Source organism: Lactuca virosa, chromosome 5 (genome assembly GCF_052849685.1).
Source record: "Lactuca virosa cultivar CGN04683 chromosome 5, Lactuca_virosa_CGN04683_v6, whole genome shotgun sequence".
In the NCBI taxonomy this organism is placed as follows: domain Eukaryota; kingdom Viridiplantae; phylum Streptophyta; class Magnoliopsida; order Asterales; family Asteraceae; genus Lactuca; species Lactuca virosa.
Window position 1 is genome coordinate 224,782,173 of NC_136430.1, and position 26,063 is coordinate 224,808,235.

Genomic DNA, 26,063 nt, shown 5'->3' on the forward strand with positions numbered 1-26,063 from the left:
ATAGTATATTTATGATTTATATTAATATATTATAAGTTCTAATATATTAATATGGAATCATATTATTTAATTAGTATTGATCAAGAATTAATTTAGAATTAATTAAGTAATCAAAAAGAACTAATTAAATATGGACTCTTATATATATGGAATGGGCCAAGTTCATTTAGGTTGGGCTAAGCTTTCATGGATGGTCCATGGAGCTTTTAACCCATGGATCCTATGTAAATGAAAGGTCATGGGTATTAGGGTTTACATGGATGTAACCCTAATCCTCCATAATATATAAAGGGGTCCTTGGCTCACAAAATTGGCACAAGTGTGTGAAAATAAGAATGGGCCGATTTTAGTGTGCATACATATTCTCTCAAGTTCTTCCAAGGTGTTTTGGTGATTTGTGATTCCATTTGAGGCTTCCACACTATTGGGGCTAAGCTCTTAAAGCTTGAAGACATCAAGCTACATCAAAAGGTATGTCATCTAACTAGAACTTTGTAGTATAGGTGCTTCATAATATGCTAGTTAGGATGAAACCTTGGAATAGTTAATATTTGCATGTATAATAAAGAAAACATAGATCCAAGGTTTATAGGGTTGCATGTACACCATAGGAGTGGTAGTATACTAAAACCCAACAGTAACATCACACCATCACATTTCCATATCCTTCTTACCATCTACCCCTTAAAAAAAAGAAGGCATTTCTTTTAAGGTCTAATTGACCCTATGATTCTTACAATGTAGTAGCTCGTCTCTCTGAATCGTCCATGGAAATTTCCCAAATTTCCTTCGTTCGTCATCGTCTCTTTGACAACCCTTTTTACAAACTTCAAGTGCTCATTCTTGTCCACACCTTATTAGTACTATAAATTCTTTTGATGTTCAATTTGTATCCTTTGCTAATCCATCATGTGGAATCATCTTCCTACTTTATCGATCACATAACACCTTCCAGATACTGCTCCTTCATCATTGAGCTATCACACCTTAGTGCCTTATATCTTCTGTCACCCCCATCACGTTCTCTACAAAAACTTAACTTTTTATCACAAATCGCAGAACTTGTAAGTAGAGCTTACAAAGTTCCTCCCATTAAACTATTCATCATGGTAGTCTAGTACCCTAGGGCAAGGGACTCTCATGGACTTATCATTGTCACTTTTAGTTTCCATTATGTTCATGCTTCGATATGGAATTCATATTGGTTGTTATCCTTTAAGGCTCGAGAAATACCTTCATATATCTTTTAGTATTCTTCTTTCCCTATGATGAATTCACTTTCCATTCTGGTGCATTAGGTAACTACACCATCTCTTATCTTTTACTAGTGTCCTTGTGTCACAAGGACATCTTTCTTCCACATCTACCATCACACTTGACACATGATAATGTTGTCATCTAGTCACCAACTCCTTAGGATACCAAAAGGTCTTATTTAGTCGACAATATCGAGCTCTTTCCCAAGCTGGCTCGGTCGTGCTTTCTTGCACCATCTCGTTTTCATCATCATATCACCCTTTCGCCAACTTAGCCATTGGCTCGCCTTCCCGTGTGAACAATCACATCAAATCATTATCTCTCATCAAGGATGGAATTTATGATTCCATTCTATTCCTTTCTTAATCAGCTCGCTTGTAATTTGAAGTTCTCACTCCTATGTAATATTACAAGATTGTTCCAAATAACCAACTTCTACTAGTTACTTAACCATAAATTTGTAAATGTTTTTTTTTGTGGGACCGGTTTTTGTTAAATGTGGATTAAGACCCGAATGTTTTTAAAACCATAGCATGAAAAAGTTTTGAAAAATTTGGGGTGTTACAATCTGGTCCTCGGCATTATGTGTAAAGACCATGGGGGTAGCTTGTGGATTTTACATGTTTACTTTTTAGTATGTGATATGATTGGGAAACTCACTAAGATTTTGCTTACAGTTTATATTTGTGGTTTCAGGTACTTCCGGTACTAAGGGGAAGGACCCAGCTTGATGGCACAACATTCACTCCTCACTGGTTTTCCATGATTTGACATTTTACTCTGATGATTTTACATTATTATTAATGAATAGTTTTGGAACAATGTGACGATTGTAACTTTTGTGTTTATTTAAAATGAAAATTTTGATCCTGGTTTTTGGGCTGTTACATCCTCAAACGTAGTAATTGAATAGGATAAGTTTTTGAGAGAGACTGATTTATTAATTTATTATATGATTAATAAATTAATAGAAATCAAAATAAATGTTTTTTAATATATTATGAGAATAGTATATTAATTAGAAATAGTATTATTTAATTAAGAATTAACCAAAAATTAATTAGATTAATTTTAGGGTTAATTGAAGTACAAGAACCTAAGCTGTAATTGTTTAATAGTTGAACAAAAGGGTTCCAGAACCTTCCCCATGAGAGTTGGATGGTTTTTGGAGTGATTCTAGGGTTTCTAGAATATTGCTTGGAGATAATTAGTAAACCATATAATTACCTGATTTAAGATATTATTATTTTAATCAAGTAAGGGTTATCTAGGGTTTCTTAGTCAGTTATAAATAGGGTCTCATAGCCTCTAAATTTCGGCTACTTGACTCCTCAAGAGTATAGCCGAAATTTTATCTCTTTTATCCTCTCACTTCAAGTTTCCTTGGTTGCTAGGGTTTGGGTGTGAACCATCAGAGGCACAAAACTTGTGGTGCTTGCTCTCAACAGTATTTCAAGAATGATAGGTTTGATTGTTTACTACAACGATAAAATAGGTATGTAATTTCTATTTTGTTTTTCAATTTCGAAAAATACCTAGGGTTCATAGGTTTCTTGTTGTTCAATAAAATGTTACTTCAATAGTGTTATGACATAGGTTGCATGTACCCTTAAGTGATAAGGATTTATCCGCATTATTGCATGGAAAACCCATCAGTTGGACCACTCCATTGGGCCTACAGTCTGACTGGACTGCCTCACAAGTCCTACAGTACACTAGATTGTCCGGTGTCTTGGCCTACAACACAAAGCAGGACTACGTCAACGCAACCAACCACAATATGTCGACATATGCAAACAGATAGACAATAACCGACAAAGAACATGTAATCATAAAAGATCTACCAATCTAACATACTACTACAGCATACCAACATCTTACACACAAGGATACATACTGCAGTACAAGGTATAGTGAGAAAACTCACTTCGTAGTCTACCATACCAGAAACAACATTGCTCTCATAATCTAAGAACTACTACTACCGGCCACCTATACAATAATCAGGGACCAATTCTTAAACTACAACCCAAAACCCTCAGATTGACCTAAAGTCAAACTTGGTCAAAAAGTGAATGTTCAAAGTCAAAGTCAAAAGTCAAAAGTCTCACAGCTGGCCGCCACGTTGTGGCCAAGCTTCAGCCACGTCATGGTGGCATCGGGACAAAATAGTCATAGAAAACTCTAACGCCACGTCGTGGAGGCTATATCTCCAGGTCGTGGGATCTGTCCAGACCAGCTTAATTCATTAAGATCTTAATCCTTCAAACTCCTCATTCATACTTTCCAGAAGACTTTCTCTCATCCAATAATTCATAAAAAGCGCTGCTTTATAGACATGCATGTCTTGAACTCCAACTAGGTCAAAATGGAAGAAAATGAGGTCAAAACCTCATGTAAGGATTCAAAACTCATTTATTCTTCAGATCCAGGACATTTAACCAGAAGAGGATCTCCATGATCCATAAAGTTTTCCATTATGGATTCCAACCATACCAACCAACTCAAACATGAAGAATAAGGCAAGCAAACCTAGATCTAGAAATATGAAGCATAAAAGGTTGGATCTTGAAGACGCATAAAGCTCTAAAAGATAAGTAGGAGGTGCAGGAGGAGCTTATTTGCTGGATCTACACACAATGGGTGCCTTTTTCTTCTTCTTCTCACCAAAAATCACCACAAGACTTAAAAACACAACAATGGTGGCCGGGGTTTCTTGAGAATGAAAAGAATGTGATGGAGGCCGAGGGTGTGCAAACCCTAACCCTCAATTTCCTTAAATAGGGGCACAAACCCTAAAATTAGGGTTTAACATAAAGTAGCTGCTATGTCGTGGCTAATATATTGCCATGTCGTGGCGCTCACTTAAGATGTGTATCTCCCTTAGGCATTGCCACATCGTGGCCATCAAAAATCTATCCATCTTGAACTTGAAAGCCATATCCACAAAAGAAGTATATATACCTGGAACTAAGCGTTTACAATATATATATATATATATATATATATATATATATATATATATATATATATATATATATATATATAAAATTTATTTTGAAAATTTAAGATTTGCGAAAACTCGAGTACTCTAAATCCGCCCAAAAATTTTCAAAACCAAAAACACCCTTGGACTTTTAGACCAACGACTAAACAATTTGACGAACTTTTTTTTTGAAATATGAATATATGCACATCTAAATATGCATGCATGCATATATTTTTCAGTGTTTTTTCCCATCATCCAAAAACAGATTTGACGAACTTTTTTTTTGAAATGTGCATACATGCACATCTAAATATGCATGCATGCATTTTTTTTCTGTTTTTTTTTTCTGTTTTCAAATTGTGTTTCCCTTAAACATATGTATTAGAATCCAATTGTTGCGTTGGTTATGAAAAATGTTAAAAATCATAAATATGTACGCATATATATATATATATATATATATATATATATATATATATATATATATATATATATATATATATATATGAACATTCAAATGTGTATACATGCATATTTAAAAAAAACGTCATTTTTTAGCATACATATGACTTAGTCGCTGCTTTTGAAGAAGAATGATGGTCTTGTTTTTAAAAATGATGAGCAGTTTAGGAGTTCTCGAGTTCTTGTAAACTTTTAATTTCTCACAATAACTTAACTCTCTCTCTCTCTCTCTCTATATATATATATATATATATATATATATATATATATATATATATATATATATATATATATATATATATATATATATATATATATATATATATAGAGAGAGAGAGAGAGAAAGATGAAGGTTCAATTGAGAAAAAAAGGTTGAGAATGGGAGAATCAATCTCAGCCACACATTTATTTTGCCGCAAAACATTTTGGTGTACCGACGGAAATGAGCAAGGGATACATGTGTCTTTATAGATGTCTATTTATAACAATAGCTAAAACTATAAAAAAATAAATTTTTTATTTTATTTTAAAACTATATCAATATGGATGTCTTTTTATAGAGAATAAAAAATTATGAATTTTGATATATTTAAAATAGGATTTCGATAAAAATAGCTCCTTAAAAATTAAAAAACAAATAATACTATGTTTTTATATATATTAAAATAAGGATTAACATAGTTTAAGGTAAGAGCATCCATATTCCATAATGGTGATTTCAATAGGAGAGTTGAATGAAGTGGCAAGTCTAGTTGTCATTCAATGGATGAAACTCTACCTTAATGAGATGTCACATTGACATTCAATAGATTTGGAGTTCAATGACCATTGAACTCTTCAATGGGAAAAATGCAAGTTTTCTAATCTTAAATACATAATATAAATTAGCTAATATAAATTAGCTGTTCTAACTTTCTATTAAACTTTGTAGAGTTGAATGCATTGTAGGAAAAAAATGATTGAGTTGTATGAAATATAGAAAAATAATGTGGCAATCCATTGAACTTTATGGAGTTCAATGCATCGTGGAGAACCTAACATGTTTTGTTGAAAAATACATGTGTATTCATTTCTCATTTTCGTCGATACAATGAAGGGTTTTGCGGCAAAAATAAATGATTGGCTGAGAATGAATCAATAATTCTCAACCTTTTTTATTTTCTTAACTAAACTTTATATATATATATATATATATATATATATATATATATATATATATATATATATATATATATATATATAATGATTGGGATAATGACTTAAAAGGGTAATGTATTGTTTGATTTGTACACATTTGGTCACTGAGTTTTTTTCGTCAACTTGTTAAACTGTACACATTCAGTCCTTATGACCGGCTACTCCAGGTTAGCCGGTAAAAATGACTTAATAGAGTAATATATTTTTTATTTTGTACACATTTAGTTCTTAATATTTTTGTACATATTTAGTCCTTAATAATTTTTTTGCAAAATAAGTCATTTTTGTTTTTGTACTCATTCAATACTTATGAATGATTTCTTTAGGTTTTTCTCACGAAATATTACGTGGGACATTCATTAATAAGGTGTTTGGGCCTTTTGATACTTATGTCCATCGCGATCTCGACTACTTGGTTGCTTAGGTCATGTGTTCTGAACGTCATAACTTCTTCATACGATCTCGAATTTTAACGATCTTTATATTCATGCGAACGATCTTTATATCCATGCGTTCGTATTTTAGTCTACTACAACTTTCATTTAGATTACACTCATTAAAAAATAATATATTTTTACTTACGTTTTTTATATCCATACGCAGGGGCGGATTTAGCCTGGTCCCGGTGTTGTACCGACAACACCTATTTTTTCTGTCCGCAGTGGAAAAAATTTCAATTTTTTTTTCGTTTATACCTATTTTTCATGTATCAGCAACACCTATTTCATTTCAGCAACACCTACTATGTATTCCTACGCCCGCCCCTGTCCATACGTTTTTATGAATACATGTATGGATGTTTTTTTTATATAAAATCGTAAGTAAAAAATATATTACATTTTAACGGAAGTAATCTTAATGAAAAAATGAACACGTGGATATAAAGATCGTTAAAATTTGATATCGTATGAAGAAGTTACAACGTTCAGAACAAGACCTAAGTCAAACCACAAGACCTACGCAATCAAGCAGTCGAGATCGCGTTGGACATAAGCATCAACAACCCCAAACACCTCATCAATGATTGTCTCACGTAAGATGTTGTGAGAAAAATCTAAAGAAATCATTCATAAGTATTGAATGAGTAAAAAAAAGACTTATTTTGAAACAAAAAAATGTTAAAGACTAAATATATACAAAAATATTAAGGACTAAATGTGTACAGAATAAGAAATATATTACTCTATTAAGTCATTTTTTCCGGCTAACCTGGAGTAACCGCTCATAAGGACTGAATGTGTACAGTTTAACAAGTTGAAGAGGTAAATGTGGACGAAAAAAAACTCAGTCACAAAATGTGTACAAATCGAAAAATGCATTACCTTTTAAGTGATTATCCCATAACGATTCATATGATACGTCATAAAAATTTTATTGTAATTATACTAATTATATATTTTCATGTAAAATATGATAAAGTTGGTCCAAAAAAGAAGAGAAAAGGCGCGTGGGTAAAATGAAATTGGGAAAGAGACGTTTATATCCATGAATGAATGAATGTCATTTGGGGTGAAGTTGACGTTTTCAACCAAACCAAAAGTGCGTCCAAGTTCTCTTCATCTTCACTCATTTATATTATTTTTGTATTTTACTTTTACTTTTCTCCAAGTACATCATACCACCTCACGTTTTTATTCATATTTTTTATAAGTCGTCTATATATATTTGAAGAATAAGTATATATAAATTGTGAAACAATAAAACCAAAGACCATACAATTGGTAAAATTTAATGAATTTACAGTTATACAATAATGATGGAACTTAAGAATATATGCATTTTATGGTCCAAATTCTGTAAAAAATATTGTAGGTTTTTTTTTTCATAGTCTAAAGATTTCTTTTCTCTAATTTAACCATGAATAGTTTATTTTTATTAAAAAAAAATGAGTTGGTAAAACAGAAGGTTATTTTTAGTTTAACGATGTTTATTTTTTAAATTCAAATTTTCAATAGTTAAATTGAATAAAAACATTTTGAATGGTTAAACTGAAAAGTTTGAAGTTATAGTGGTTTTTTATAGAATTCAAAGGGTTGTTTTATTGAAAAAGAAAACAAACTCAATAGTTGAAAAAAAAAAGAAAGGAAAAAAACGATGGTTAAAACGGAAAAGAAAAACAAACAGAAAAATTCATGAACGACAATATCTTTCATTTTAATTACTTAAGTCAAAATGATAGTAAATTATATAATAGCAAACATATTATCTTGTCACTACATGGAATATAAATTTTAATTTTTAAGGGAGTCATCAGGAAATGTAAGGATACATTACTGTTTTGTTGTCAATAAAACCTCCTAAATTCTAACAAAATCTGCAAAACGGTTAAGTTCTAAGCTAAGGCTACCGGTCTCTTCATCTGCAACACCAATATATGTTTTTGCCTCTTTAAGTTTTCTTTTCTTAGTATTTTTTTTTACCGATTCTACCTTTTCTTGCAACTCAGCTGAAAGAACGTTTGAAAGAACATCTATATGTTCAATAAGTATCCAACTCTTTTTCGAGTCCCTTCCGTTGGCTTCTTCAGTTGGCATCATCGCTTCGAATATGTAATCAAACATCTTAGCTGATAATTGTTCACTCGGGCTGTTAGAAAGTTAGTTAATATTGGAACAACCCTAACAATATTCATCTTTACAATGTCAAACACAAAATTCATATTAACTCATTTTATAGTAAATAAAATAATATTATGATTGAAACACTTTATATAGTACTTATAAAGAAGGTGAGAGGTGGAATGTAAATATTATTAGTTGAAATTATAAAGAATATGACAGGTCGAGATTAAATATTATTTGCTTAATTATAATTGTACTAAGAAAAACGTCTTTATGGACCATTTTGTAAGAACGAACCGTAGGTGAAAAGTATCTTTTATTCTACCTTTTCTTGCACATTGTATGGATGTTCATTAAGCATCCAACTTTTTTTTGAGTCATTTCCATTGGCTTCTTCAGTTGGCTGTTATCGTTTCACATATGTAATCGGGCATCGTAGCCGGTAGTGATTGACTCAGGCCATCATGAAAATTAGTTAATATCGAAACAACCGTAACAATATTCATCATCATAATGCAAAACACCAAATTCATATTAACTCATTTTATAGAAAATAAAATAATATTATGATTAAAATACTTTATATAGTACTTACAAAGAAGATGGTATGTGGTAGGTGCTAGGAAAGTATTATTAGGTGAATTTATAAGGCTTGAGGTAGTGCCACCATGTCACTACCACATCATTTTTGTCATGCTACGAGCTCAACATGCCATAAAGGGGGGGGGGGGGTTTCGAAAATGGCATTGAATATGGAAACACTGGTAAGAACACACATGCATACTCTCTCTATTCCATCGCTTTCGTTCTCCTCATCAACTTATTGTCGTGGGGCTTCTTTTACCTTGGCATGCCACGATCGTGGGATGAAGTTTTCCATGATTGCCAAGAGCTTGTCGAGCATAATGTCGTCCCACTCCATTAAGCCTAAAGAATACAGCGGGTGGAAAATAAATATTATCTTGTTTATTGTAATTGTACTAAGAAAAGTATCTTTATTGACCATTTCATAGATGCCATCTACAAAATTACAACAATAAGAGTTTTTCGTAGATAATGGGTATCATTTTACATATGTCAACTGCGAAATAGTCATTTTTTAAAACAAATCATTAACCTCCTATATGATATCATTTTCTCAAATGACATCAATATTTTTTGCAGGAAGTCATCTACGAAATTGATGACTATTTTTGGAAGCCTTCTATTTTTATTGATCTTCAAAAATTATAAATATTTGTTTAATTTATCTTTTTCTCATATATATATATATATATATATATATATATATATATATATATATATATATATATATATATATATATATATATGAGAAAAAGATGTCATTTCTTTGCACCATATTCACTTGAAACTAATATAACTCTTAAAATCCCTTATTAATAATATTTTATTTTTGTGAAGTACATGAAGAGTGAATAAATGATCGATGCTTTTTTTTTGTAGATTCTGGAGGAATCATCGACGCCAATCTTTTTCAGAGGATACACGTCTTCATCGACGGGTGTTTCAACACAGAGATATTTTAATTTTTTCGAAAGGAACCCATTGATGATCAGATCCTGAAACTCGGTGATGTAAAACATCACACATTTTTAGACCTCTGGCATGGCGACGACGACAAGGTTGAGGGTTACCGACAAAGAAGGGTCGATGTGTCCTCTGACGGCGACGACCAAGTTTTGATTTGAAGAGAAGAAATATAAATACTAGCAAGAGCAGAATCTGGCGAAGGTGTGGTTAGCTCCGACGAGTTGGAGTCACGAGTGTTGAATGAGAGAAACAAATACAAAGAAAATTGAATGAAAAATTAGTGATGGAAATAGTTCATTTCAGATGGGTTTTTGTAGTAAAAATCATGGGGAATTGTTCTTTATCAGTGAAATTGATTTGTAGCGCTCTAATTTTTCAAATAAAATTTTTCATTTTTAAAACCTCACAAAACACAATTTCACATTTCTCAAAATAACATTTATAAGTTGTTCAAAACACAAGACAACAAAATGTTTAACAATATCCCAGAATCCTCAAAACATAATCTCTAGCTCGTGTGTACAATCATGTCGACGCCTTCCCACGATCCTGAAAGGTACCTGGAACACATTTCACACAACACTGTAAACACGAAGCTTAGTGAGTTCCCTAAAATACCACACGCAAATAATTAGCCTCTCATGGCTATATCTCGATAAGGACCCTCCGGTCAATGTGTCTCAGTGAAGACCCTCCGGTCTCACAACTCTGTTTGGACCCTCTGGTCCTAACTCAATAAAGCACAGAAATAATATACAACATAAATCACAAAGACAAAATGCATGATATCACATAACTCAGTATAAGCACATAAGACCCTCCGGTCAATAACTCAATAAGACCCTCCGGTCACACAGTATTACCACTCCGGTAAGTATAGTGAGAAGACTCACCTCGCAGAGTAAAGCAATATATCCCACACTCGAACTGCTGGTCTAGACTCCGCCTACACATATCACAATCATCTCTACTTAACAATTATATAAAATGTTAAGCTAACTTCTCTACTAAATCTCTGAAAAGGGTGAAAGACCATTTTACCCCTCCATGTTCTCCAAAGTCCACAACTTGACCCAACCCTAAAAGTCAACGGAAGTCAACACTCAAGTCAATAGTCCATGTTGACTCAACTCGTCGAGTGCAGCTCATGAACTCGTCGAGTCCTCAATACTCAGAAATCACGAAAACCCGAGTCAACTCGCCGAGTTGCTAGCCAACTCGTCGAGTCCATGCAGAGTCTAGAAGACCGGGGAAAAACCCTAACCACTCGTCGAGTTGTCTCATCAACTCGTCGAGTTTAGTCTGAATCCAGAAACGGGAAAACCCAACTCAACTCGTCGAGTTGGATGCCCAACTCATCGAGTTCCTCAGCCCTTTCTCATTAAACTCATTCAAGTCGATTCCAATGCTCTAAACTCCAGATCCAGCCTCCTAGGATGGAGTTACCACGTAAAGTTGCTAACTTTACGATCATGCAAGGCCTTACAAAGCTAAATCACCCAAAACTAAGCTCAAGAAGGGGTTTAGGACATGAAGACGGGTCAAAGCTTCATAAAGCTTGAAGCTTTATGTACATGGGACCTAGAGAAGTCCATATCTGAAACTCATACCCCCCGGGTCAAGCTTAACTCGAGAATGGCCCTCATGTTGCACCAAAAGCCCATAAACTCACATGATAAGAGATCTAAGGAATGGAAAGCCATGGTAAGAACTTTTTACCTCCAAATAGATGCTACAACTATATGAATGTTGGATCTAAAGACTCTTTCTTGTTCCAAGCTCTTCACTCTTCAAGCTTCCTCCAAGAATGCACACTTTTGGCTTCACACACTCAAAATATGGGCTAGCTCACTAGGGTTTCTCTCTCTGGACGTGATAGGGTGATGAGGGAGGCGGGGTAAAGGAGTTAAAGTCCTTTAAATAGGGTGCAACCCCGAATAATTAGGGTTTACTCTAAACAGCCTCAACTCGTCGAGTCCAGCTCTCCATCTCGACGAGTAGGTTTCATAACTCGCGCGTCCAGATCAACTCCTACACGACGATTTGGGCCAACCAACTCGTCGAGTAGCCCCTTCAACTTGCACAAAATCCCCAAGTCCTACATCCTGAAATCGGGGTGTTACAATTCTCTCCCACTTAAATTAGATTTCTCCCTCGAAATCGCTCTTTATCAACACATCGATCGAAACAAACAACCGAGAAGCACCACCAGAAAATCTCATATAATATAGCGATCTCTCTCCCAAGACACCCGAAACCAAACATGAACTCCTAACCCGAAGAAGGACGGACACCTTTGCCGCTTGCAGTACCAGCTCTGTCTCTCCAGAACTAGGAAACTATAGTGGTCTGTCTCCCCGACTGACCGCCCATGTAGAATAGCACCATGTTAATCGTTCATCGAATAACAGACCTTGATACAACACTTCTATCTCTGATAATCTTGTTGCGACTTATAGTAACAAGCCGCTAACCATAATCGAATGTTGATCACTCACACCGGACATATTAGTCGATTCAGATCGTAACTCAAAAGGAACGGAGGAGTCACATTTCACTAAGGACCAAACACCGGTACTGCTATCAGAACCCTGCTGAAGAATGAACCTCAATACTCTGTCCTTAGACACTAGAAGAACGACCATGCCCGGTCGGAACTATCCTCTGATATCTGTAATCATAAGCCCCAGCTTCCTCTCAAATGTCCCTTCCAACACTGAGTACCAAGTCAGCTCCCGACCAACAGTTGAATCTCCAAAGGCTACCCCTTGCACACCCAATAAAGCGACTTTACAGACTTCCTTATAACAATAGCTATCTCAACCCATCATATGACGCACAAAGTCATGAAGTTCGCTTTTCCTCAAGCGAATACTACAACCCATCTAAAGTCGCCTCACCTCCGACCTCTGTCGTCTACCACTTACTAGTTCCATGCGTCTCGTGGTCCTTCCCAAACCAACGAGCTGACCTACTCAGGTCTAAAAAAATTATATGGAACCATTACCACTCAAAATGAAATCCATCTGAAAATTCAGAATCTCATCCTGCCTACCCAATACACAAATAGAGCGAAAATCAAGCTCGAGAGTCTGGTTTGATAGCAAGATTGGAACCACTCATACCCAATCTGATACTCAACTCACGACCCGTGATCCAAGAATCTACGCGTACATTACTTCTCCAATTCCTTCCAATTTGCGACATCACTTCCCTAACTCAAAACATAACGGTTCCCGACCATAGCTGAGACCCTAGTCTCACCCCTGGTTCGGCCACCAAGTTCCCACAGACTCAATTGGAAAGGCTACCCAAGCCTAAGAACCTATATGTGTCACACTCTGATTAGTGAATACTACGGCTCCCCGCAGTTTCACAACACTCTCTCTTACTGACTGATGAGTGCTACGACTTCCCGCAGTCTTATAACATTCTCTCACTAACTACTGAGTGCTACGGCTCCCCGTAGTCTTACGATACTCTCTCTTACCGACTCGTGAGTGCTACGACTCTCCGTAGTATTACAAAACTCTCTCTCACTGACTCATGGATGCTACGGGTCCCCGCAGTCTTGCGATACTCTCTCTCACTGACTCGTGGATGCTACGGCTCCCCGCAGTCTTACGATACTCTCTCACCGACTCGTGAATGTTATGGTTCCCCGCAGTCTTATGATACTCTCTCTCACTGACTCATGGATGCTACAGCTCCCCGCAGTCTTGCGATACTCTCTCTCATCGACTCGTGGATGCTACGGCTCTCCGTAGTCTTACGACACTCTCTCACTCGCCATGGGCTCACCCCACGGTTTTCCCTGACATTCCTAAGTGATTACTCCCACCTGGATGCACTCACTCTTTTATCACCCCACAATCTCATCATCAAGCTATCACCATACCGAGTTCACTAACTCATGCTCTGCTATTCAAAATATATATGTGCGCTCACCTACCCAGATTATGCATCACTACTCTTGAAAATTCTCGTAGACAAGGCACTTTCCCTTAGTATAGTTCACACCCCAAGAAAATCCCCGTCTAGCGACAATTAACTAATGGTCTTACATCTGTAAATATAGTCGCTTGATGTTCCACTTGCCGTCTGACAAACCCAAGTCTCATAGTAATCCAACAATTTAGGGCATCACACTCGGATATCTCGATACACCACCACAGAATCTCACGATGTCTTGCCACGACCACTGATCTTCCACTCACACAACTCGAAACCTAGAAGTGCTCCAACTCACAACTTGAAGTACGGAGGAATCGTCAATGACTGAGAACACGTTGACGAAAATCTAAAGCCCCATCCTCTACTGATCAAGCCCATGTGAAACTACTCATATCGGCTTTGAAGTTGATTGATTAATCAACTGATGCCCTTCCCGTAGTACAGATAACAACCTATACGTCGAGCTATCAATCTCTCAGCAATCGAATCTTGACCTCAGCAACCTAACCGTCTCGAAATTCAAACATTGGCAAACCCGAAGAACACGGGCCACAATCAGATTCCTGTCCAACGACCACCTGTCGTGAAGACACTCGTCCCCTCCTGATCATATGCAACATGCATCCTCTCGCTCTGTACGTTTCCTTGACCACCACATGACTCCCGTCTCATATACTCGGACCGTAGATCCCCATAACCCAAACTTCTGTATCACGTCAGATTGAGGATCCTCCCCACAGAATACCCAGTTCTCCCCCACTTAGGGTTCGAACCATCGTCCATTGTTATACCAAGCAGACCACACTACAAATTGGCTCACCAGATGTACCATTCCCGACTCATGGAATGTAACATGCAGCACTCGATGATCTTCCAGATAACGACCAAATAACTCCAAGTATCCCGTATCTCAGATGAAAACCTCATAATTCTCCCAATGTGACTGCCTCTAGTCACCTATAATCTCATACCGACACATCACCAGACATCTCGACCGTTCCGAGTTAGTTACGACTCTCAACCTGAGAGTAATGAACTATCACACACACCTCATCTCTGATTCCTCAGCCAACATCCCATCGTGTGAATCATCATAGAAGCAAGAGACCTCACTCTCACATTCGATATACCACGTAAACAACGAGGTCCGCCGCCCCGATATACTCCTCTTGATTACCTGGAACTGCTGCTAAAATATGCCTTACTATGCTCAACTAAGGCATATCCTTGTCCTCATCCATCTCAGTCCCCACTAATGACTCTCTTATGGTATACGAAATACCTCGCAAGAGACATACTATAAAATACTCTGGTGAAAATATCGCAACTATATGCTACCCCACGGGGCTCTCCTCCAACTCTGAAACCAGAAGCTCGTTATCTCTTTCGCTCCACATAGAAAATGGTAAATAGTGTAATTCTCATCACAGAAAGTGGCATCTCAACCATCGACCGATCACTCAACCCAGACCGCAATCCTCCACCAAGCATCATCTCCATTTTTCCTCGAGTCCTGCGACTCCAACTGGTACCTCACCAGTCAAACCCCTCGGGATCTAAACTTAATTTTCCTCGCAAGGTACACTCTATTGAAGCTCAACTGACATGGCCCTCTGGCCCCACAGTTTACCATATCCATTCTCAGTCTGAACATTCATCGTCGGATAACTGGTTAAGACGGAAACATACTCTGCTACGAATCATGGTACCCGAACCATGTTATCCCCCCTCAACCTGCTACTTAGAATCTCTGGAATTTTCCTTGTCTCGAGTATGGGTCCTCTGCTTTCAGTAGTACGGGCCCATACTACCTGCCACATCTACCCACACTTTCCACACGGATCGTCCCAGATTTCCTAAGTAGCCGCTCAACCTTCTCGATCACCAATCCCATTACACATGTTCGCTCTCCAACGAATACTTACCTCAAAACAGCGTACTCATCAGACTAAAATTACTCCCTAGGCTCTCCTAGTTTCTCACACTTCTCTGCCATGAGCTGCTGAGGAACTCCTTATGACGCAACCATCAACCTCCTGAATATCGTCATATTCACTTAGTAGTTGACTCCCATCATTCAAGAGTTCCACAAAGCACAAAGCAAGCAACATTCGGGCATCGAATAACCTCCACCAACACATAAAACCACTCTAGCATACAACTCCACTTGCTCTACCCACAACTCAAAAGGCATCACCGAACTCAGGCAATCCTACCTCTTGTGGGTATCTAACTACTCTCTCAGTAGATTCCTCAAATGCACATCTAGGTATCTCTCCTATATTACTCCGCTACTCAAAGCTCTCTCTAAAATATTCCTACTAGGTACTCCTACTCAACACATACATAGAGCATATAGCAGATAATGTCAATCATAGCATCCCCTAGGCTAAGGCATCATGAATCAGGCAACTCTAGCTCTAAATTCTTGAAATACCTAGCCTATCCTCTAGCATGCAGCTCTAATATCTCATAAGTATCTCATAATGCAAAGAAGTAATGGTATTTTGGGAAATCACCGTTCGGGCTCTGGCTGATTGTACACACTGCTTCCTCTCGTTTCCTCTTAAAGATCTTACTCGTTTTAGAAAAATCATTTATTTTTAGAAATTTTTCTCAAATCCTCAGTTTGAGTCCAAACATACCTGAGAGTACATCCGAATCCCTCAAACCAAGGCTCTGATACCAACTTGTAACGCTCTAATTTTTCAAATAAAATTTTCATTTTTAAAACCTCACAAAACACAATTTCACATTTCTCAAAATAACATTTATAAGTTGTTCAAAACACAAGACAACAAAATGTTTAACAATATCCCAGAATCCTCAAAACATAATCTCTAGCTGGTGTGTACAATCATGTCGGCGCCTTCCCGCGATCCTGAAAGGTACCTGAAACACATTTCACACAACACTGTAAGCACGAAGCTTAGTGAGTTCCCCAAAATACCACACACAAATAATTAGCCTCTCATGGTATATCTCGATAAGGACCCTCCGGTCAATGTGCCTCAGTGAAGACCCTCCGGTCTCACAACTCTGTTTGGACCCTCCGGTCCTAACTCAATAAAGCACATAAATAATATACAACATAAATAACAAAGACAAAATGAATGATATCACATAACTCAGTATAAGCACATAAGACCCTCCGGTCAATAACTCAATAAGACCCTCGGTCACACAGTATTACCACTCCGGTAAGTATAGTGAGAAGACTCACCTCGCAGAGTAAAGCAATATATCACACACTCGAACTGCTGGTCTAGACTCCGCCTACACATATCACAATCATCTCTACTTAACAATTATATAAAACGTTAAGCTAACTCCTCTACTAAATCTCTGAAAAGGGTGAAAGACCATTTTACCCCTCCATGTTCTCCAAAGTTTACAACTTGACCCAACCCTAAAAGTCAACAGAAGTCAACACTCAATTCAACAGTCCATGTTAACTCAACTCGTCGAGTGCAACTCATGAACTCGTCGAGTCCTCAGTACTCAGAAATCACAAAAACCCGAGTACTCGCCGAGTTGCTAGCCAACTCGTCGAGTCCATGCAGAGTCCAGAAGACCGGGGAAAAACCCTAACCACTCGTCGAGTTGTCTCATCAACTCGTCGAGTTCAGTCTGAATCCAGAAACGAGAAAACCCAACTCAACTTATCGAGTTGGATGCCCAACTCGTCGAGTTCCTCAGCCCTTTCTCATTAAACTCATTCCAGCCAATTCCAATGCTCCAAACTCCAGATCCAACCTCCTAGGATGGAGTTACTACGTAAAGTTTCTAACTTTACGATCATGCAAGGCCTCACAAAACTAAATCACCCAAAACTAAGCTCAATAAGGGGTTTAGGACATGAAGACGGGTCAAAGCTTGAAGCTTTATGTACATGGGACCTAGAGAAGTCCAGATCTGAAACTCATACCCCCTGGTCAAGCTTAACTCGAGAATGACCCTCGTGTTGCACCAAAAGCCCATAAACTCACATAAGAAGAGATCTAAGGAATGGAAAGCCAAGGTAAGGACTTTTTACCTCCAAATAGATGCTACAACTATATGAATGTTGGATCTAAAGACTCTTTCTTGTTCCAAGCTCTTCACTCTTCAAGCTTCCTCCAAGAATGCACACTTTTGGCTTCACACACTCAAAATATGGGCTAACTCACTAGGGTTTCTCTCTCTCTGGACATGATAGGGTGATGAGGGAGGCAGGGTAGAGGAGTTAAAGTCCTTTAAATAGGATGCAAACCCGAATAATTAGGGTTTTCTCTAAACAACCTCAACTCGTCGAGTCCAACTCTCCAACTCGACGAGTAGGTTTCATAACTCGCGGGTCCAGATCAACTCCTACACGACGAGTTGGGCCAACCAACTCGTCGAGTAGCCCCTTCAACTTGCACAAAATCTCCAAGTCCTACATCCAGGAATCAGGGTGTTACATGACTTTATTTCAGGTTTAGAGAGAGAGAGAGAGAGAGACAGAGAGAAAAGGTATTTTTTTATTTATGTTATAAAAAATTATAAAAATAAAATAGAAAATATAACTTTTTTTAAATATTTTTAATCAGAATGTTATTTATATAAACAAAAAAATGAAAAAGAAAGTAAGGGCAAAATTCATTTTAGAAAAATTCAAAATACGAAGGGCCAAACTCACAACAAAACGAAAGGTTTGGACCTCTGGTGCTAGTCCAAACTTTTTTGGACCAAAGTGATAACTTTCAACTAACCAAAAGGACAATTATTGCAGTTTTGTCAAATTATTGTGACAAATTGCAAAAATGGTCGCTATGGTTTTTAAAATTATGTGATTTTTGTCTAAAAAAGGTTAGTGGTGCATCGGAGGTGAGGATTTTGGATATTTTTAATGATTTTGGTCCCTATAGACTTAAAGTATACCCTTTTTATTTATTTATTATTTTTATTTATGTTATTGTTTTTTACTACTTAACATTAAAAAAGGCTCACCCTCTCTCTCTCTCTCTCTCTCTCTCTCTCTCTCCTCTGTTTTCAAGAAACCCATTTTCACCCCTTCTCTCTCTCTCTCTCTCTCTCTCTCTCTCTCTCTCCCTTCTAGGGTTTTTCAGAGCTGTCGTAGCCTGAGAAAACGAAAGGGTTTTTATTTATAGGTAAGAACACCACAACATGTTTTAGCCCGAAACAAACATCACCACCGAGATAACTCTTTGAAAAAAGCTTATGGGCTTCCAAGAAAAATTGATTCTAAAAATTAATTTCATATACATGTATTTATATCATTTATGGGTTTAGGGTTAACGTAATTAAAGAAGTAGACAATGATGCTGAATCAAAGCGTAGCTAAAATCATCTCATAAATAGAATCTGAAATCGTGTGTGCCTTGTGTTCTTGTGTTAGTGGAGAAAATCCCTATCCATAACTAACGCGACGGGATCTCCTTGTGCCCGGATGGAGTAGACGAATTGAAGTATGAGATGAAGTAACAACGACGAGTAAGGCTCCATGAGTGTTTTCGTTGGTTGAATTTTCTTTTTGGGAGAGATATGGAAATAGAGAAGGGTAGGGGTGAAATTTTCTTTTTGATTTTTTTTTAAATTAAGATGTCTTAAAAGAATAATAAAAGAAATTAAAAAATAAAAAAAAAATATTAAAGGGGAATATTAGTCAATTTAGGTTGAGCATCGACCAAAACCAAAAAAAAAATGTCAAAATAGGAACCAAAACCACACAAGGTATCTAAAACGAGACCACTCATGTACCATTAAATTTTTTTGTTTCGAAACCAAATAATTTTGACACCCACAAGAACAATTTTTGTAATTTTGGAAATTATTACTGTAGTTAATATCAATGGTGTAAAGTCATTTCTTTTTAACATATACTATAATATATTTAACTTATTAACTTAAATATATTATTAAATATAAAAAATTATATATTAGTAAGTTGTTTAAATTATGAATATAATATACTTAATTTATCAACTTAAATATAATATTAAATACAAACTTAATTAAAAATATCTAATAAACTTAAAAAATAGTCAATTTTTTAAATAGCAAAAATGGTTATTGGTTTAAATATAATACTTAAACCGTTATATATCAAATTAACTAAAAATTTTCAAAAATTAATGTTTATAATAACTGATTTTTTTAATTAAGTAGTTTTAAATTAATTAATAATAATAACTGTTAAAAGTAAAATAAAATTATAAATTGTATTGTATTACCTTACAACAATTGTTAATATATGATCGACACTAAAATAGTAAAAAAAAAAAATTCCTAAATTAATTAATTATAATATTAAACCTAAATAATGATAATAAAAAAACATATTTAGTTTATTCACATACAAATCATAATAAAAACCCATCAAAAGTTATGATTTTAATAAAACATTACTTTATAATATTATTGAAAAAATCACAATTTTAGATATCAATTTGATACAAGAATCAAAATTCCATAAATATTTCATAATTAAAATGACTAACATAACTATTTTCAATTGCTATAATTAGTTAATTACTAAAATCTAACGATATAAAATACTTATACTCAATTGCACGAATTTTCGTATAATTTTTAATAAAATGCAATTTTATAAAATGGTAGGTAAAATCTTTAAAATTTTCTTTAAAAGCTTTTATAAAAACCTTGGTTTTCCAGCTCGGCCGTCTCTCTCTCTCTCTCCTTTGGCAAACAACGGCGCGGACAAATCTTAAACCAAAACAGCTCTTTCTCTTTCTCTCTCTCGAAAAGCACGTTTCCCCCAAAGGCACATCAGTTTTGAAATTTCAGTACACAAAAGGAAATAAATAGGGGGGAGCTTGAAGAAGGTGAAAAAACCGAGAAACTTACCTATAAATAATACGTATACCGATTTTGCACAACTTGTGTGTAAAGATTCAAAGTGGTTTTCTTTATTTGCCTCAAAAGATTGGATCACGCACAAGTTTTTATCGGTTGGGTGTTTTTAAAGAACTTGTGTATTTATGTTGCACTGAAATTGATTGATGTGGAAGTGAGAGCGATAGATGAAGACTTCGTGTTGAATATATATATATCTTCAGGAATTCTAACAAGTGTTCTATTCGGGAGATTGATTTTGATTTCTGTATGTTTGTTGATTCTCTAAAGATCTGATCTGAAGAAAAGAGAAATCCGGGTTTTAATGGCGGTGTTCCTTGACGTGTTCTTGCAAGGTAAAGGTAAAGCTCGTTTTCTCCGTCATACATTGTTGATTTTTCGATTGATTTCATGTGGGTTTTTCTGAAATTGAGTCATTTCTTTAACCCTTTTACTTAATTTGCTTATAAACTATTCATTCCGATTTCTCTCTTTCTTCTTTATCGTGTTTTGATACTCGACGAACAGTCAAATTTCATTGAGCTGATACAGCAGATGAACGGTTAGATTTGTGTCCTGCTGATTAAATTTTATTTGATCTTCTGATTCTTCTGAAAAGGGTTCTGATTGATTTAAGTTTCTGCAATCTGTTGAATAGCAAGTTGGGAACATGCATGAATGTCATTCAAGTGGGGTTTACTGTCATATTATTTTATCAATTCCCTTTCTTTCTATTTTTTTAATAACCAATTTATAATTTTTCTTTTTCTACAGGATTATGTTGATCCTATAAACCTGTAGCTCGTGATGTCAAATTCGTTCAATTAACAAACAAAAAAGATTCAAATTTTCAAACCCTTATCAATACATGGATTGAAGAATCAATTCGACGGATGCAATGTCGAAAACATTAGCATCTCTCGGGTTGATTTCATTGCTTCTGGTCGGCGTTCTTGCCATCGATGACGACGGGTCTGAAAACGGATTCGGAGGGTGTAATTGCGAAGTGGAAGGGTTCTTCGGGTACAGAAACATCATGGAAACACAAAGAGTAAGCGATTTCTTAATCGCAGTTGCTTATTTCTCAATTCCAATCGAGCTTCTATACTTCGTAAGCTGTTCAAACGTCCCCTTCAAATGGGTTCTCTTTCAATTCATCGCCTTCATTGTTCTCTGTGGAATGACCCATTTGTTAAATGGGTGGACCTACGAACCACACCCGTTTCAGCTCATGCTCGCTCTCACCATTTTCAAGTTCCTTACAGCTTTGGTTTCCTTTGCAACCGCCATAACTTTAGTCACTCTCATCCCTTTGCTTCTGAAAGTGAAAGTTCGAGAGTTTATGTTGAGGAAAAAAACATGGGATCTGGGTGTAGAAATGGGTATGATCAAGAAACAAAAAGAAGCCGGGTGGCATGTTCGTATGCTGACACAAGAAATCCGAAAATCACTCGATCGACACACGATTCTCTACACCACTCTCGATAAATTATCGGAAATTTTGGATTTACAGAATTGCGCGATTTGGATGCCGGATAATACGAAAACGGTGATGAATCTAACCCATCAGCTAAAAGGGGGGCAATCGTCGACGATTATTCCAATTCAAAATCCCGACGTTCAAGAAATTAAACAGAGCGAAGGGGTAAAGCTTTTAGACCATGAATCAGAGCTCGGAACCCTAAGTAGTGGTGGGCCAGAACCACCTGGAGCGGTGGCGGCAATTCGAATGCCGATGCTTAGGGTTTCCGATTTCAAAGGTGGGACCCCTGAAATGATTCAAGCATGTTACGCGATTCTTGTTTTGGTTCTTCCCGGAGGTCAAATTCGATCTTGGACTGGTCCGGAGCTCGAGATAGTCAAAGTAGTGGCTGACCAGGTGGCGGTGGCTCTTTCCCATGCGGCGGTGCTTGAAGAATCTCAGCTCATGAGAGACAAATTAGCAGAACAAAATAGAGCTTTACAACAAGCTAAACATGACGCCATGAGAGCTAGTCAAGCAAGGAGCTTGTTTCAAACTGTAATGAGCAAAAGTTTGAGAAAACCTATGCATTCAATCGTGGGTTTGCTTTCCCTTATACAAGATGATAATCTAATGAACCAACAAAAGGTTCTTATCGATTCAATGGTGAAAACAAGCAATGTACTTTCGATGTTGATCGATGATGTCATGGATGATTCATCGAAAGAAAGATTCCCGTTAGAAATGAGGTCCTTTCGGCTTCATTCTTTGATAAAAGAAGCTGCACATCTTGCAAAGTGTTTGTGTGTTTATAAAGGGTATGAATTTGTATTGGATGTTGATAAATCTTTACCGGATAATGTTATGGGAGATGAGAGGCGGGTTTTTCAGGTGATTTTGCATATGGTTGGGAATCTTTTGAATCGGGGGAATGGTGGAGGGGGAATGGTGTTGAGAATTTTGAAAGAGAGTGGAAGTTATGGGAGGAATGATCAACGGTGGGCAAGTTGGAGATCGAATTCGGGTGATGGTTATGTCAGTGTGAAGTTTGAAATCGGGATCAACGATCATGATACGAAATTGGAACGGTCGTTTGCTGATGAGAGAATTCGTAGTGGTGGAGTTGAGCAAAGTTTGAGCTTTGGAATGTGCCGAAAGCTTGTTGAGGTTTGTTCTTTTCTTTTCTTTTGTGTTCCTATTTTGTTTGTCTGGACAAGACATGACATGACAGAACATATATGTTATTTTACATTTTGCGTGTATTGGACTGAGACTAAAACTTAAGAGAGAAAATTTCTATATTTTGTAAACCCAAAAATTTGGAACATGATGGGATACAAAAATGCAATTTTTAACCCATTAACATATGTCTATGCCAAACTTTCGTCTAGTTTTAGGTGCATTGGACTATGACTGAAACCGATATAATTGGACAAAATTGCAATTTTTTGCGCTATCCAAAAAGGTGGGAGTGGGATTGCTCCCAATGTGTACAAAAGATGTGAATACCCTTATCATTGAAAATAGCCTTAGAAAATTCGTCTAGTTCTATCTTTTTCATGGGATTGTATTAGACGAGCTATTTTGGAGGATAAGGATGAGGAGGACATTTGTGTCTTTCCCACAAAGATCAAGAATAATGTTACATGATTTGTATTTTCTTTTTTGAATTGTTTTAAGCAGATGATGCAAGGAAAGATTTGGGTAGTTCCAAATCCGGTCGGATTCGATCAAGCAATGTCACTCATTCTCCGATTCCAACTCCGACCATCGATTGTAATCGGAATCTCCGAAACCGGTGAATCATCAGACCACAACCCGCTATCCAACTCTATATTCCGGAATCTTCAAGTCCTGCTAGCCGATGAAGACGACATGAACCGAGCCGTCACCCGTAAACAACTCGAAAAACTCGGCTGCATTGTGTCAACCGTCGCCAGTGGTTCCGACTGCATCATGGCACTAAACCAGCCCGTATCATCGTACCAAATCGTACTTTTGGATCTTCATATGTCTGATGTTGATGGGTTTGAGGTGGCAGCAAGAATCCGGAAGTCTCGCAGCCGGAATTGGCCATTGATTGTGGCTTTAACAGCCAGTGGGGATGCAGATGTGTGGGAAAGATGCTTGCAGATGGGAATTAATGGAGTTATTCAAAAACCGGTGGTTTTACAAGGAATATCTGATGAACTCAGGAGGGTGATGGTCCATACCAACAAAGTCCATTGACTTTAGTCAAAGTCAAACTGTTGAACTAACAAATCTAACCAAGAATAGTGAGGGCTTTTTTTTTTTTTTTTTTTTTTTTCCTTTTTCTTTTGGATTTGTTTAAATTGCAGGTTTATTTAGTATAATATATATTTATATACAATACACCATGAAAAACGTGTGCAACTTGTTGAAGGGTCGCTGTAAAGGTTGCTTAAAATGTAGATTCAATCGTCGGTTTGGAAGGTGTGTTGAATAAAAAAAGAAAGACATGTTTGGTAATGGTTATAATACTAATAATAATATTTTAATAATTATTATGGGAAGAGGAATCATGATTCATGCATGAATATGAAGAGTACGTATGGGTGATATAAGTTTGAAGGAGACAAAAGCGACCACCACATTTGAAAAATTGAAAAATAGTCGATATCGGATTCAAGGCCACCTTCAATGTACAAAGGTGTGGTTGTCACTTTTCTTACACGTCAACATAAATGATCTCTTTTGTTTTTATGGTCATTGTCAATTTAAGGTGGGATTCATTGCATTATTTGACTCATCTCGATGCTTTTATTTTGGACTATGAATCCCCTTGGAAGAGACAAACTAAAAGTTTAACTTATAGCGATTTTTATATTATTTTTCACACAAGGGAGGGAATGAATACACGGTTAATGACATCTTATCAATACAATTATATTCCTTATTATTATTATCTTTGTGATTTTTCTATATTAGATTTCATTTTTGTAACGATGATAATCATAATATAGTTTGAATGTGATATGGCTATGCCTGAGTCATTCACATCGTTGATATTTTATGATCATAAATATTATTTTAACATATTATTTATATTTATTAAGCTATTTTATAACATTATATATATATATATATATATATATATATATATATATATATATATATATATATATATATATATATATATATATATAGAAAAGTTCAATAGAGAACCATTATTAACCAAGGAACCAATCTAAAGCGTCAGAATTTAAAGCGATCAACGGCAAAAGGAAGGGTTGTAAACTTTTAAAATGGACGCATATGTACCGGATTATAACAAAACTCACTTCCTTTTTTCCATTTAAAATTTTTTTTCGGCCAAGTTTTTTATCGAAAAAAAAAACCGAATATACCGTTGTTCACGATTTTTCGTCCTCTTTCCATAGAGATCCATGATGATATATAAAAAACGAACTTTTTTTTTTCGAAAAAAACCCACTTAATTTTCTTAGTTTTTTTCAATATTTAAGTTTATTTTTATCAAAAAAAAAAACTAATTATACCAAAAATATTAATTTTTTATGCTCTATTAATAAACATCAACACCGATTAAAAAAAAAAAAAAACCTCGAACAGTGTAGATTCACACTGTAATCTAAACTGTAAATATTTCAATTTTTAACATTCACAATATGAAAAATCTCGAACAGTTCAGATTCACATTGTGAATCTGAATTACTATTATGCACACTGTGAATCTGAGAAGGTTCACAAAAAAAAAAACATTGGTCAGTGTAGATTCACACTGTGAATCTAAACTGTAAATATTTCAAATTTT

The 26,063-nt window shown here is 36.0% G+C and overlaps 1 protein-coding gene across 4 annotated transcripts; it reads left to right on the plus strand.

Moving 5' to 3' along the window:
- The first annotated feature begins 20,633 nt into the window (after positions 1-20,633).
- LOC145114429 (ethylene receptor 2-like) lies at positions 20,634-24,760 on the plus strand. 4 transcript variants are annotated; one of them, XM_079050438.1, is made up of 4 exons: positions 20,634-21,170; positions 21,337-21,497; positions 21,583-23,437; positions 23,954-24,760. In XM_079050438.1, the coding sequence occupies exons 3-4, from the start codon at positions 21,707-21,709 to the stop codon at positions 24,497-24,499; spliced, it is 2,277 nt and encodes a 758-aa protein (XP_078906564.1). In that variant the 5' UTR covers positions 20,634-21,170; positions 21,337-21,497; positions 21,583-21,706; the 3' UTR covers positions 24,500-24,760. The 4 variants fall into 4 exon arrangements, with proteins under 4 accessions (XP_078906564.1, XP_078906565.1, XP_078906563.1 ...); XM_079050439.1 differs by having other exon boundaries at positions 21,428-21,497; XM_079050437.1 differs by lacking the exon at positions 21,337-21,497.
- The last annotated feature ends 1,303 nt before the right edge of the window (positions 24,761-26,063 follow it).